The sequence below is a fragment of the Gekko japonicus genome, unplaced genomic scaffold (assembly GCF_001447785.1).
Source record: "Gekko japonicus isolate JY-2015 unplaced genomic scaffold, Gekko_japonicus_V1.1 scaffold890, whole genome shotgun sequence".
In the NCBI taxonomy this organism is placed as follows: domain Eukaryota; kingdom Metazoa; phylum Chordata; class Lepidosauria; order Squamata; family Gekkonidae; genus Gekko; species Gekko japonicus.
This window is the reverse complement of record NW_015167565.1, coordinates 639,408-653,602: the sequence shown is the minus strand read 5'-3', so window position 1 is coordinate 653,602 and position 14,195 is coordinate 639,408. Positions and strand designations below refer to the sequence as shown.

Genomic DNA, 14,195 nt, shown 5'->3' with positions numbered 1-14,195 from the left:
GAGGAGGAGGAGGAGAAGGAGGAGGAGGAGGAGGAGGAGGAGAAGGAGAGGAGGAGGAGACTGGATTTGATACCCTGCCCTTCACTACCCAAAGAAGTCTCACAATCTCCTTACAATCTCCTTTCCCTTCCTCTCCCCACAACAGATACCCTGTGAGCAATGCTCCCCCTAAGCTGTGGAGTCTGGTGGGCAAAAATTGTACTTTGTGAGCGACTGGGATTAAAGTTGTGAGTGAGCGATTTGGCTGCTGCATACATTAGTTTTGCTCTGGAGCCATGCTCCTGAGCGAAGACAAAAATGTGTGAGACGGAGGCTAAAAAAACGGTGAGCTAGCTCACACTCACTCAACTTAGAGGGCACACTGCCTGTGAGGTAGGTGGGGCTGAGAGAGCTCTGAGAGAACTTGTCGTTGACCCAAGGTCACTCCAGCAGCTGCACGTGGAGAAGTGGGGGAATCAAACCCGGTTCCCCCAGATTAGAGTCCGGGCTCCTAACCACTACACCAAAAGACCAAAGGTATCTATGTCACACATCTCCAAGAAGGGAGAAGTTTGCTAAGATATCTGTGTCCTTTTTTGAGATGCATTCCAAGTATTAAAAATGGAACAAAAACAAAAAGCACAGAAACAAATGCTGTTGCTACTTCTCTGCACCTGACAAGCTGTTATACACCAAAAATAAAACTCTTGTACTTTGTCATGTATGGTTGCGAGAGTTGGACTATAAGGAAGGCCGAGCGCCGAAGAATAGATTCTTTTGAACTATGGTGCTGGAGAAGACTCTTGAGAGTCCCTTGGACTGCAAGGAGATCAAATCAGTCAATCCTAAAAGAAATCAACCCTGACTGTTCCCTGGAAGGCCAGATAATTAAACTGAAGCTCAAATACTTTGGCCACCCAATGAGAAGGGAGCACTCACTGGAGAAGACCCTGATGCTGGGAAAGACTGAAGGTCAAAGAAGACGGGGATGGCAAAGGATGAGATGGTGAGACAGTGTCATCGATGCAACAAACATGAAATTGAGCAAACTTCAGAGGACGGCGGAAAACAAGAGGGCCTGGCGAGATCTTGTCCATGCGGTCGCGAAGAGTCGGACTCGACTGTGCGACTGAACAACAACAACTTTGACCTGCCTCCTTTGCAGAGAAGGAGGGGGCAGACAAAACAGGGCCAATGGACTGCCGCGGCACCGTTTGAGAAGGCCGACTCACCGTATCAGTCCCAGCATGCACTGGTCCTCCTCTCTGGTTAGGCTATATCGGCATCGAATGGCCTCAACCGTCAGCAGGGCTTGACTTTCGGCCTTCAGATACTGCAGGTACAGTTTCTTCCAGGGGATGAACTGAAACGTCAAAGGAATGCATTAGATCGCTTTTCAAACTGGACGTACAGAGAGACAGGATGGTGCAGCGGTTAGAGGTCAGGCTAGGATCCCAGGGGCTCCACGTTCAAAATCCCTGCTCGCCGTAAAGCTTATCGGGAGATGGCAACGGAAGCAAGGGACAGGGGGAGGGGGAGAAAGACGAAGCGAGAGATTGAGAGGAGATACCCCAGGGCTGCCCTGAACATATGACACTGCTTTATATTCTTCAGGGTCTCAGATGGAGGGCTTCCCCATCACCTCCTGCCTGGTCCTTTTAAACCGAGATGCCGGGGATTGAACCTGGGACCTTCTGCACGCCAAGCAGATGCTCTGCCACTGAGCCACAGCCCCTCTTTACAGCTCTCCAGGGTCTCAGGCGGAGGTCTTTCCCATCATCTCCTGCCTGGTCCTTTTAAACCGAGATGCCGGGGATTGAACCTGGGACCTTCTGCACGCCAAGCAGATGCTCTGCCACTGAGCCACAGCCCCTCTTTACAGCTCTCCAGGGTCTCAGGCGGAGGTCTTTCCCATCATCTCCTGCCTGGTCCTTTTAAACCGAGATGCCGGGGATTGAACCTGGGACCTTCTGCACGCCAAGCAGATGCTCTGCCACTGAGCCACAGCCCCTCTTTACAGCTCTCCAGGGTCTCAGGCGGAGGTCTTTCCCATCATCTCCTGCCTGGTCCTTTTAAACCGAGATGCCGGGGATTGAACCTGGGACCTTCTGCACGCCAAGCAGATGCTCTGCCACTGAGCCACAGCCCCTCTTTACAGCTCTCCAGGGTCTCAGGCGGAGGTCTTTCCCATCATCTCCTGCCTGGTCCTTTTAAACCGAGATGCCGGGGATTGAACCTGGGACCTTCTGCACGCCAAGCAGATGCTCTGCCACTGAGCCACAGCCCCTCTTTACAGCTCTCCAGGGTCTCAGGCGGAGGTCTTTCCCATCACCTCCTGCCTGGTCCTTTTTAACTGGAGATGCCGGGGATTGAACCTGGAACCTCTTGCCAAGCAGATGCTTTAACTAACTGAGCTGTGGCTCGTCCCAGAAATCGTCCTTTACCTCAGAGGAGCTACACTTCTCAGTGAGGAAGACAATTCAATCCGTGTATGTGTGCGTATCTTTGGGTTTCTCCACCTCCGTTGATTAGCAGTTGAAGGTGTGAACTGACTTTCCAGATTATGAAAGCTGGCGATTGACCCCAAGAGACCGTCCCTGTCCTGAGTCGTTGTCTTTGTAGAGTGCCAGTTTGGTGTCGTGGTTAAGAGCACAGACTCTAATCTGGGAGAACCGGGTTTGATTCTCCACTCCTCCACACGCAGTTGCTGGTGTGACCTTGGGTCAGTCACAGTTCTCTCAGAGCTATTCTCTCATGAGCACTTTCTGTCAAGAGCTCTCTCAGCCCCGCCTGCCTCACAGGGTGTCTGTTGTGGGAAGGGGAAGGGAAAGGAGATTGTAAACTGCTCTGAGACTCCTTTGGGTAGTGAAGGGTGGGTTATAAATCCAGTCCTCTCTCTTCTCTTCTTGTATATGGACTAAGTATTATTTACACAACTGTTGGAATACTATGGCTATTAGCATTTGTGTCAAATTTTGCTCTATTAACTGTGTTTTCTATCCTTATTCCCCCCTCCCGCAATTCCCCACCCCCTCAGTTTAATCCAATGTAAAAAATATTAAATCTAGGACTGAATATTAAAGCACACATAAAAACTACTGGGCAGAATTAGGCTAACTATATCTTCAAATTAGCCAGCGCAAAATGTCACCGTTTCTGCTTGCTCAGTGAATCCGAATAGTGGTTTGATTCCCCACTCCTCCACATGCAGCTGCTGGTGTGACCTTGGGTGAGTCACAAGTTCTCTCAGAGCTGTTCTCTCAAGAGTAGTCCTCGAAAGAGCTCTCTCCGCCCCCTCACAGGGTGTCTGTGGTGGGGAGGGGAAGGGAAAAGGAGTTTGTAAACCGCTCTGAGACTCCCTTGGGCAGTGAAGGGCGGGGTATAAATCCAGTTTGGTGTCGTGGTTAAGTGCACGGACTCTCATCTGGGAGAACCGGGTTTGATTCCCCACTCCTCCACGTGCAGCTGCTGGATGACCTTGGGCAAGCCATAGTTCTGTCAGAGCTTTTCTCTCAAGGACAGTTCTCTCAGAGCTCTCTCAGCCCCACCGACCTCACAGGGTGTCTGTTGTGGGGAGGGAAGGAGTCTGTTAGCCGCTCTGAGACTCCGAGTGAAAGGCGGGATATAAACCCAATCTCTTCTTCTTCTTCTTCTTCTCTTCACTTCCTCTTCTTCTTCTTACACCGGTAAATCTCTTTCTGAATGGATGGGTCTGGAGGCCCTGTTCTTCCTCTAGAATACAAAGGGTCTCTCTTCTTCTATCTAAGACTGCCGTTGCCACAAATTGGGAAAAGACACTGCTACCCACTCTCTCACGTTGGCATAAAAAGTTGTGGGATTTTTTAACCTCACCCTCTAATGTTGCCCCTCTCTGGTTCCCCACCTTAGGATATTCGATCTCTTTTAGCAGGAAATCCCTAAAGTAACCGATGACTTATGTTTGTGGTAAAAACTAGGCACTAGATAACCAGTGTTCCCTCTAAGCTGAGTTAGTGTGAGCTGGCTCACAGTTTTCTAGCCTCCGGCTCACATATTTTTATCTTAGCTCAGGAAGGAGGGCTCCAGAGCAAACTAATTTATGCAGTCGTCTGATCGTTCACTCACAACTTTAATGCCCAGTGGCTCACAAAGTAGAATTTTGTCTCACAAGACTCCACAGCTTAGAGGGAACATTGTAGATAACTATGTTCCGTATCTCAACCTCTATGCAGTGATATTTTTTTTTCTTAACCCATCTCTGGTTCTTTTATGTACTACTGTCCTGATGTTAACTTCCATTATATGCGCTGTATACATTTGCTGTATCTTTTTGAAGAAGAAGAGATTGGATTTATACCCCACCCTTCACTTGGAGTCTCAGAGCGGCTTACAAACGCCTTTCCCTCCCCCTTCCCACAACAGACACCCTGTGAGGCAGGTGGGGCTCAGAGAGCTCTTTCCAGAACTGTCCTTGAGAGAACAGCTCTGAGAGAACTTGTGACTGACCCAAGGTCACTCCAGCAGCTGCGAGTGGAGGAGCGGGGAATCAAACCCGGTTCTCCCAGATTAGAGTCCGCACACTTAACCACTACACCAAACTGGCTCTCAAAGAAGAGATTGCCTTTATACCTCACCCTTCACTTGGATCTCAGAGCGGCTCACAAACTCCTCTCCCTTCCCCTCCCCACAACAGACATCCTGTGAGGTAAGTGGGGCCAAAGTTTTATAAACGGATAGAAGAAGATAATATATGAAGCTCTCAGACCTATAACCAAAACAAAAAGAAATAAGGACTATCTATATATCTAATACCGAAGTTGCCCCCTGCGTGCGGATACTTATTTCCGCACAACGGGGGCACCTGGGGGGAGGGAGATGTTTGTGCACACTTGGGGCAGTCCCTAGGTGTGCACAAAAATCTGAAACCTGTAAGAAAATATCGGGGGGATACTTAAATCCCCCAAAAGTGACAGAGCGTCCCCTGCGCATGCGCAGGGAACGCTCTGCACCCGGCCTCGCCGCCGCTTCAAAGCCGGGCGGGGGGGCCAGCGAGACCCGGCAGCTGCAGCCGCTCGGGCCTCACTTCGGAAGGAGGGGAGAGACCAGCGAGGCCTGGGCGGCTGCCGCTGGCCCTCGCTTCTGAGCCATGGGAGGAGGGGGGAAAGACCGGCGAGGCCCGGCGGCTACAAGCCGCCCGGCCTCGCTTCGAAGGAGGGGGGAGATTGAGCCGGGGGTGGAGGGGGGAACCGGCGGGGTGGGGGGGGCTTACATCCTCCTCCTGCTTTCTCCTCTTCCTCATAGGTGTGGAGCTCCCTCCCCCCCTCCCGCGAGTATCGCAGGTCCCGCCCCTTGTATATGTCTAATTATGAGCAAAGTATCTATACAAAAAAACATGAGGTGGGAAAAAGAAAAAAAATCTTTTTGATTACAATATGAGGTCAAATGACTATGTAAAAAGAAAAAGGATACAATATATCTTCCCCAATATGTATTTATGTCGGTTTGTTTATGTTTTGTCATATATGTATGAAATTTTAAAAATTATTAAAAAAGAAACAAACCAGACACCCTGTGAGGTAGGCGGGGCTGAGAGAGCTCTTTCCAGAACTGCCCATGAGAGAACAGCTCTGACCGAACTATGGCATTAGTTCTGCATTAGTTTCGTACTATTTACAGAATTTCAATAAAATAGTAATTGAGAAAAGTTAAAAAGAAAAAGCTGGTGCTCTGGAAATCTCGTCGGTCTTTGAGGTGCGGCTGGATCCGAATCTGGCTCTTCTACCGCCGGCCAACACGGCTACCCACCCGAAACGCCCAACACCGAACGTGACCCCTTCCGATAAGCCGCCGAAGCGCCGCTCACCTGTGGATCGGAGATGATCCGTCGCCAGCGGTGGCAGACCAAGCTGAGGCTTTGGTAGAGATCCGCGGCAGGCAAGAGGGCGAAGAGGCCTCTCAGGACCTCATCGGGCAGCTCGTCGATGTGGCCCCGCGGCTCCATCCAGGGCGCGGTTCCCAGGAGCCCAAAACACGCGTCAGGGAGCGGATCGAAGTCCCAGTCGTCGACTTCCTCTTTGATTCCGGCCTGGTCCGGCGGCCGCTCGGAGAGCCCGCCTGACAACGTTCGAGGAGACGGGTCGCGGCGGCCGCTGTCCGTGTGGCGGCCACTGCTACTCTGAGAGAAACACGGCCGCTTTCCGGAAGCCCCTGGGACAATGTCCCATTCGCCGCCAAGGAGGGAACGGGACTCCGGGAACTCCGCGGCTTTGATTGTGTCGCTTTGGGGCCTGTCGGTCACAAATGAGGAGGGGTGAGCTTTGCTCTTGAAGTAATCTGTGATGGTCCTCTGGCGGCCCGTTCCTTGGAGAGAGACAGAAAGGGAGAACGTTGAACATAAGAACATAAGAGATGCCAATGTTGGATCAGGCCAAAGGCCCATCCAGTCCAACACTCTGTGTCACACAGTGGCCAGAAATACCAGGTACCATCAGGAGGTCCAGCAGTGGGGCCAGGAGACCAGAAGCCCTCCCATTGTTGCCCCCTCCAAGCACCAAGAAGACAGAGCATCACTTGCCCCAGAGCCCCTCTCTATCCCTTGTGGCTAATAGCCACTGATGGACCTCTGCTCCATATGCTTATCTAATTCCCTTTTGAAGCCGTCCATGCTTGTAGCCACCACCACCTCCTGTGGCAGTGAATTCCAAGTGTTAATCACTCTTTGGGTGAAGAAGGACTTCCTTTTATCCGTTCTAACCCAACCGCTCAGCAATTTCATGGAGTGCCCACGAGTTCTTGTATTGTGAGAAAGGGAGAAAAGTACCTCTTTGTCTACCTGCTCTTTCCCATGCATAATCTTAGAAACCTCAATCATGTTGAAGCAGCCTCCGAACTGGGAATTTACAGAATAAATGACGCTCGGGAGCTTCCATTTTCAAAAGAAAGACTGCATTCCTTATCTTTTGATTTTCCAGCTCTTCCTGCCCATTTGGGCTCGGGAGGGTAAAGGTCAAGGTTGCCCTTGCTCGAAAGCAGGGCTTTTTTTTTGTAGAAAAAGCCCAGCAGGAACTCATTAGCATAATAGGCCACACCCAACCGCAGAAATTCATTCGCTTATTAGGCCACACCCAGTGTTCCCTCTAAGCTGAGTTAGTGTGAGCTAGCTCACAGTTTTTTAGCCTTCAGCTCACAGATTTTTGTCTTAGCGCAGGAAGCATGGCTCCAGAGCAATCTAATTTATGCAGTAGACAAATCATTCACTCACAACTTTAATGCCAGTAGCTCACGAATTAGAATTTTTGCTCACAAGACTCCACAGCTTAGAGGGAACATTGGCCACACCCCTGACAGCACAGCTCATTAGCATATTAGGCCACACACCCCCATGTCCGCAGAAGTGTGGTCATCCAGACACACTCACCTTTTGCTTCTTATTCGGTTTACCTTGTTTGTTGTCAAAACGGAGGGCTTCTTTATAGCAGGAACTCCTTTGCATGTTAGGCCACACACCCCTAATGTAGCCAGTCCTAATGAGTTTCTGCTGTTGGGTGTGGCCCATTATGCTAATGAGTTCCTGCTGGGTGTGGCCAACTCGGGAGCCAGCCGGAACGCCGTTCCTGTGCGTTCCTGCCCAAAAATAGCCCTGCTCAAAAGCCAGTTGAATCCGACTCTAGGGTTGTGGCGCTCATCTCCGTTTCCAAGCCGAAGAGCCAGCGCTGTCCGAAGACGTTTCCGTGGTCATGACTAAACGTCAAGGCGCACGGAACGCTGTGACCTTCCCACCAAAGTGGTACCTATTTATCTACTTGCAATTTCTTGCTTTCGAACTGGCTTGGGAAGGGGAAGATAATTTCTCATTTTCTTTTTGGGCTGCTAAAATTAGGCAAGTTTTAAATTTTCAGTCTTGTGGTGGTCTTAAATTTGACTCAAATGGAACCCCGTTCTCTCTTAGGCAGTTGGGAAGAGAATGGGATGTGTCGGGTTCTATATTTTAAAAGTCAGATCTACCCACTATGATTCATGCCTCAGCTGCATCTAGACTGGACTACTGCAATCTGCTCTATTTGGGGCTACCCTTGAAGAGTGTTCAGAAGCTCCAGCTAGTGTCAAACACTGCAGCTAGGCTGCTGGTTGGGGGCAGCTACCGGGGGCATGTGATCCCATCACTACAGCAATTACACCAGCTACCAATCTGTTCCTGAGTCCAGGAACGGCGTTTTCGGTGGCGGCTCCTATCTGGTGGAACGAGCTCCCAGAGATCAGGGCTCTGCGGGACCTAGCACAGTTCCGCAGAGCCTGCAAGACAGAGCTCTTCCGCCAGGCGTTCGAATAGGAGACGCCACCGCCATTGTACCACCAACGCCCCATGATTTCTGTACAGGGTCATCATGATGCGGGCACTTGGGATGAGAATGGGATGTTTTAGGAGACGGCCATCTTGTTTTTAGGAGAGGAGCACCAAAATCTGTTTATGAATGTGATGTGTTTTAATATTTTTAATGTTTTTATTGTTTTATTGTATGATTTGGCGATATGCCGTGTAAGCCGCCCTGAGCCTTCAGGGAGGGCAGGATAAAAATGTAAATAATAAATAAATAATAAATAAATAAAATAAATTCAAGGTGTTGGTTTTGTCTTTCAAAGCCCGACAGAGCTTGGGACCAGGGTACCTGAAGGACCGTCTTCTCCTCTATGTTGTGAGGCCCTCCTGATTGTCCCACCCATCAAAGATGCTTGTCTGGTAGCCACCTAAGACACGGTCTTTTTGGTGGCGGCCCCACAATTGTGGAACAGCCTCCTCAGGGAGGGCTGCCTGGCCCCCTCGCTTTTGATCTTCAGGAGTCAGCTGAAGACAGTTTTTATTAAGGACTGCACTTGGCCAAAACTCATGTGCCATCAGGAAGTCCACCAGCAGGGCCAGAACTCCAAAAGCCCTCCCATTGTGGCCCCCCAAACAACAAGAATACAGAGCATCACTGCCCTAGACAGAGTGTTCCATCTATAAGAACATAAGAGAGGCCATATTGGATCAGGCTGATGGCCCATCCAGCCCATCGCTCTGTGTAACACAGTGGCCGAAACCCAGGGGCCCTCAGGAGGTCCACCAGCAGGGCCAGAACTCCAGAAGCCCTCCCACTGTTGCCCCCCATGCACCAAGAATACAGAGCATCACTGCCCCAGACATAAGAACATAACAGAAGCCATGTTGGATCAGGCCAATGGCCCATCCGGTCCAACACTCTGTGTCACACAGTGGCCAAAACCCAGGTGCCCTCAGGAGGTCTACTAGCAGGGCCAGAACACAAAAAGCCCTCCCACTGTTGCCTCCCATGCACCAAGAATACAGAGCATCACTGCCCCAGACATAAGAATATAAGAGAAGCCATGTTGGATCAGGATAATGGCCCATCCCATCCAACGCTCTGTGTCACACAGTGGCCAAAACCCAGGGGCCATCAGGAGGTCCACCAGCAGGGCCAGAACTCCAGAGGCCCTCCCACTGTTGCCTCCCATGCACCAAGAAGACAGAGCATCCCTTGCCCCAGACATAAGAACATAAGAGAAGCCATGTTGGATCAGGCCAATGGCCCAACCGGTCCAACACTCTGTGTCACACATTGGCCAAAACCCAGGTGCCATCAGGAGGTCCACCAGCAGGGCCAGAACTCCAAAGGCCCTCCCGCTGTTGCCCCCCAAGCACCAAGAAGACAGAGCATCACTGCCTCAGACAGAGTGTTCCATCGATACCGTGTGGCTAATAGCCACTGATGGACTTCCACTCCGTATGTTTCTCCAATCTCCTCTTGAACAGTGAATGCCACCTGTTAATGACTCTTTGGGTGAAGAAGGACTTCCAAGAACGCAACAGGCCAGGACGCTGCCGTACCTCTTTGATGCTTCTTAGTCCGGAAAGTAGGGTAGAGACCCCGGTTGGAATCTAGGCTGCTCTGTCTCCGGCTGAAGGGCTGCGTCAAGGCCACGGTGCCTTCCGGACTCTGGCTCAGAGCGTCGCAGTCGTCGGCTGAGAGGCGAAGGCGCTTAAAACGGCTCACTGTTTTCAACAAAGAAGTCGACAAAGTGTCAAGGGGCTTGTTTCCAGTTGGCGAACACACCCTATGATCTGGTTCATGCTACCAGGAGACGAGGGAAGCAAAACTCCAAGGAGTAGAGCCACATTTGAGGACGCTGCCCTATGTTAGTAGAAAGAGGACGAAGAAGAGGAAGAGGAAGAAGAAGAGGAAGAAGAAGAAGAAGAAGAGGAAGAGGAGGAGGAGGAGATTGGATTTATACCCTGCTCTTCACTACCCAAAGGAGTCTCAGAGCGGCTCACAAACGCCTTTCCCTTCCCCTCCCCACAACAGGCACCCTGTGAGGTCGGTGGGGCTGAGAGAGCTCTGACAGAAACTGCTCTTTTTCAAGAACAGTTCTGATCAGAACTACGGCTTGCCCAAGGTCATCCAGCAGGTGCAAGTGGAAGAGTGGGGAATCAAACCCGGTTCTCCCAGATTCGAGTCCGCAGACTTAACCACTGCACCCAACCCTGAAAGCTAGAATCCATCGCCTTGGGTCAGAAGTGGTACAGTCCTTTCTGTCACCACCACACCACTCTCTGTTGCATACCTGAACCACCCCTAGTGGACGGAATAGGGGCACAACCATATACATTCATTCCCCCCACCCGCACAAAGCTGGTATACGATCAAACCAAATGACAGAATTTGCCAGGCACACAACTTGGTTCTGGACTGTGACCAAGGAAACCAAATGAGACCAGCACTCATTCCATGCACAAGGGATTTCTGCGGCTGACCTCGCAGGGTTGTTGGTGAGGATTTCTGTTACTTTTACAATATTAATGGCGGGGACTGGCTGACGGACAGCTCCGAAGCCTAGTGCATTGATCGGAGATAGGAACTGCATCTCACATAAATCTGGGGGTCAAGGTCTGCAGGCAGAGCTTAAATGTTTGTTGGCCTGTGGACAACGCCTAGCTGTTAGGGCTACGATGGCTAGCTTCCTGGTGGGGAAAAATGTCCTATTCCTTTAACAGAGGGGTGTGATTTGCCATGTGATGTTTTTTAACTCCATGCCATGACAAACTTCAACTGCCTATTTCCACCTCTTTTATAGCAATGGGCATTTTTCTCCAGGCCTGTTGACAATCGTAAAAAACATCAGAAGAGCCCTGCTGGATCAGACCAGTGAGGGTCCATCTGGTCCAGCATCCTGCCTCACACAGTGGCCAACCAGTTCCTCTGTAAGGTCAAGAACAGGGCATAGAGACCGAGGCCTTCATAAGAACCTCAGAAGAGCCCGGCTGGACCAGACCAGTGAGGGTCCATCTGGTCCAGCATCCTGCCTCACACAGCAGCCAACTAGATCCTCTGGAGGGCCAACAACAAGGCAGAGAGGCCGAGGCCTTCCCCTGAGAAGAACATCAGAAGAGCGCTGCTGGATCAGACAAGTGAGGGTCCATCCAGTCCACCCTCCTGTCTCACACAGGGGCCAGCCAGTTCCTCTGGAAGGCCAACAACAGGGCACGGAGGCCGAGGCCTTCCCCTGAGAAGAACATCAGAAGAGCGCTGCTGGATCAGACAAGTGAGGGTCCATCCAGTCCACCCTCCTGTCTCACACAGGGGCCAGCCAGTTCCTCTGGAAGGCCAACAACAGGGCACGGAGGCCGAGGCCTTCCCCTGAGAAGAACATCAGAAGAGCGCTGCTGGATCAGACAAGTGAGGGTCCATCCAGTCCACCCTCCTGTCTCACACAGGGGCCAGCCAGTTCCTCTGGAAGGCCAACAACAGGGCACGGAGGCCGAGGCCTTCCCCTGAGAAGAACATCAGAAGAGCGCTGCTGGATCAGACAAGTGAGGGTCCATCCAGTCCACCCTCCTGTCTCACACAGGGGCCAGCCAGTTCCTCTGGAAGGCCAACAACAGGGCACGGAGGCCGAGGCCTTCCCCTGAGAAGAACATCAGAAGAGCGCTGCTGGATCAGACAAGTGAGGGTCCATCCAGTCCACCCTCCTGTCTCACACAGGGGCCAGCCAGTTCCTCTGGAAGGCCAACAACAGGGCACGGAGGCCGAGGCCTTCCCCTGAGAAGAACATCAGAAGAGCGCTGCTGGATCAGACAAGTGAGGGTCCATCCAGTCCACCCTCCTGTCTCACACAGGGGCCAGCCAGTTCCTCTGGAAGGCCAACAACAGGGCACGGAGGCCGAGGCCTTCCCCTGAGAAGAACATCAGAAGAGCGCTGCTGGATCAGACAAGTGAGGGTCCATCCAGTCCACCCTCCTGTCTCACACAGGGGCCAGCCAGTTCCTCTGGAAGGCCAACAACAGGGCACGGAGGCCGAGGCCTTCCCCTGAGAAGAACATCAGAAGAGCGCTGCTGGATCAGACAAGTGAGGGTCCATCCAGTCCACCCTCCTGTCTCACACAGGGGCCAGCCAGTTCCTCTGGAAGGCCAACAACAGGGCACGGAGGCCGAGGCCTTCCCCTGAGAAGAACATCAGAAGAGCGCTGCTGGATCAGACAAGTGAGGGTCCATCCAGTCCACCCTCCTGTCTCACACAGGGGCCAGCCAGTTCCTCTGGAAGGCCAACAACAGGGCACGGAGGCCGAGGCCTTCCCCTGAGAAGAACATCAGAAGAGCGCTGCTGGATCAGACAAGTGAGGGTCCATCCAGTCCACCCTCCTGTCTCACACAGGGGCCAGCCAGTTCCTCTGGAAGGCCAACAACAGGGCACGGAGGCCGAGGCCTTCCCCTGAGAAGAACATCAGAAGAGCGCTGCTGGATCAGACAAGTGAGGGTCCATCCAGTCCACCCTCCTGTCTCACACAGGGGCCAGCCAGTTCCTCTGGAAGGCCAACAACAGGGCACGGAGGCCGAGGCCTTCCCCTGAGAAGAACATCAGAAGAGCGCTGCTGGATCAGACAAGTGAGGGTCCATCCAGTCCACCCTCCTGTCTCACACAGGGGCCAGCCAGTTCCTCTGGAAGGCCAACAACAGGGCACGGAGGCCGAGGCCTTCCCCTGAGAAGAACATCAGAAGAGCGCTGCTGGATCAGACAAGTGAGGGTCCATCCAGTCCACCCTCCTGTCTCACACAGGGGCCAGCCAGTTCCTCTGGAAGGCCAACAACAGGGCACGGAGGCCGAGGCCTTCCCCTGAGAAGAACATCAGAAGAGCGCTGCTGGATCAGACAAGTGAGGGTCCATCCAGTCCACCCTCCTGTCTCACACAGGGGCCAGCCAGTTCCTCTGGAAGGCCAACAACAGGGCACGGAGGCCGAGGCCTTCCCCTGAGAAGAACATCAGAAGAGCGCTGCTGGATCAGACAAGTGAGGGTCCATCCAGTCCACCCTCCTGTCTCACACAGGGGCCAGCCAGTTCCTCTGGAGGGCCAACAACAGGGCAGAGAGACAGAGCCATTCCCAGATGTTGCCTCCAAGCACTGGAATTCAGAGGATTTGTGCCTCTGAGTGTGGAGGTTCCCCACAGCCACCATGCCTAGTAGCCATTGACAGATTCATGGACGATCATCTAATCCCCTAGAGGGGTCCAATGCCAGAGAGCCCAACCCTCCAAAGCTCCCGTTTCCTCCAGGGCAACTGATCTCTGCAGTCTGGGGATGAGCTGCAAATTGCAATTCCAGGGGACCCCCAGGCCCTACCTGGAGGCTGGCATCCCTAGAGGGGTCCAATGCCAGAGAGCCCAACCCTCCAAAGCTCCCGTTTCCTCCAGGGCAACTGATCTCTGCAGTCTGGGGATGAGCTGCAAATTGCAATTCCAGGGGATCCCCAGGCCCCACCTGGAGGGTGGCATCCTTGTGGGACAGCAGCTGCTTTTGGAGGCTGGACCTGACTGCAGCCTGAAACGCCTCCCCCCAAGTCCCCCGAGTCATTAGCCCAAAGGAGCAATTAGTTAGGGGCTAAATTAAAAACCCGAGTCTTACTCTGATCTCGGCGAAGTTTGCAAACATCAAAGCGGCGTCACGTCCCTTTCCTTGTGCGCGCATCCTAACCTGCTTCCTGGAATCAAACAACCTACCCCGCTAGCCGCCACTTGCGAGAATCCCGCCCTTCGGCCTTCGATTGACGTCCCGACTAGCTAATCTCCCACAGCGCTCGTTTGTTATGCTTCCGGGTGCAGCCGGGTGGGGGAAGACTGAAAGCTTGCCGGGAGTGTCTGGCCTGTCCGCCCCAAAGAGGTACGTATGGAAGCGTTCCGCGCAATCCAGA

The 14,195-nt window shown here is 52.6% G+C and overlaps 1 protein-coding gene across 1 annotated transcript in view; it reads right to left on the bottom strand.

The window, feature by feature from the left end:
• Positions 1-13,984, bottom strand: part of FBXO18 (F-box protein, helicase, 18) — a 60,875-nt gene extending 46,891 nt beyond the window's left edge. The window contains exons 1-4 of the mRNA XM_015413816.1: positions 13,910-13,984; positions 9,842-10,006; positions 5,822-6,318; positions 1,212-1,342 (exon numbers count right to left, since the gene is read on the bottom strand). Of these exons, the coding sequence (XP_015269302.1) occupies positions 1,212-1,342; positions 5,822-6,318; positions 9,842-10,006; position 13,910 (794 nt within the window). The 5' untranslated portion in view covers positions 13,911-13,984. The remainder of the gene's footprint in view (positions 1-1,211; positions 1,343-5,821; positions 6,319-9,841; positions 10,007-13,909) is intronic.
• Positions 13,985-14,195: the final 211 nt, after the last annotated feature.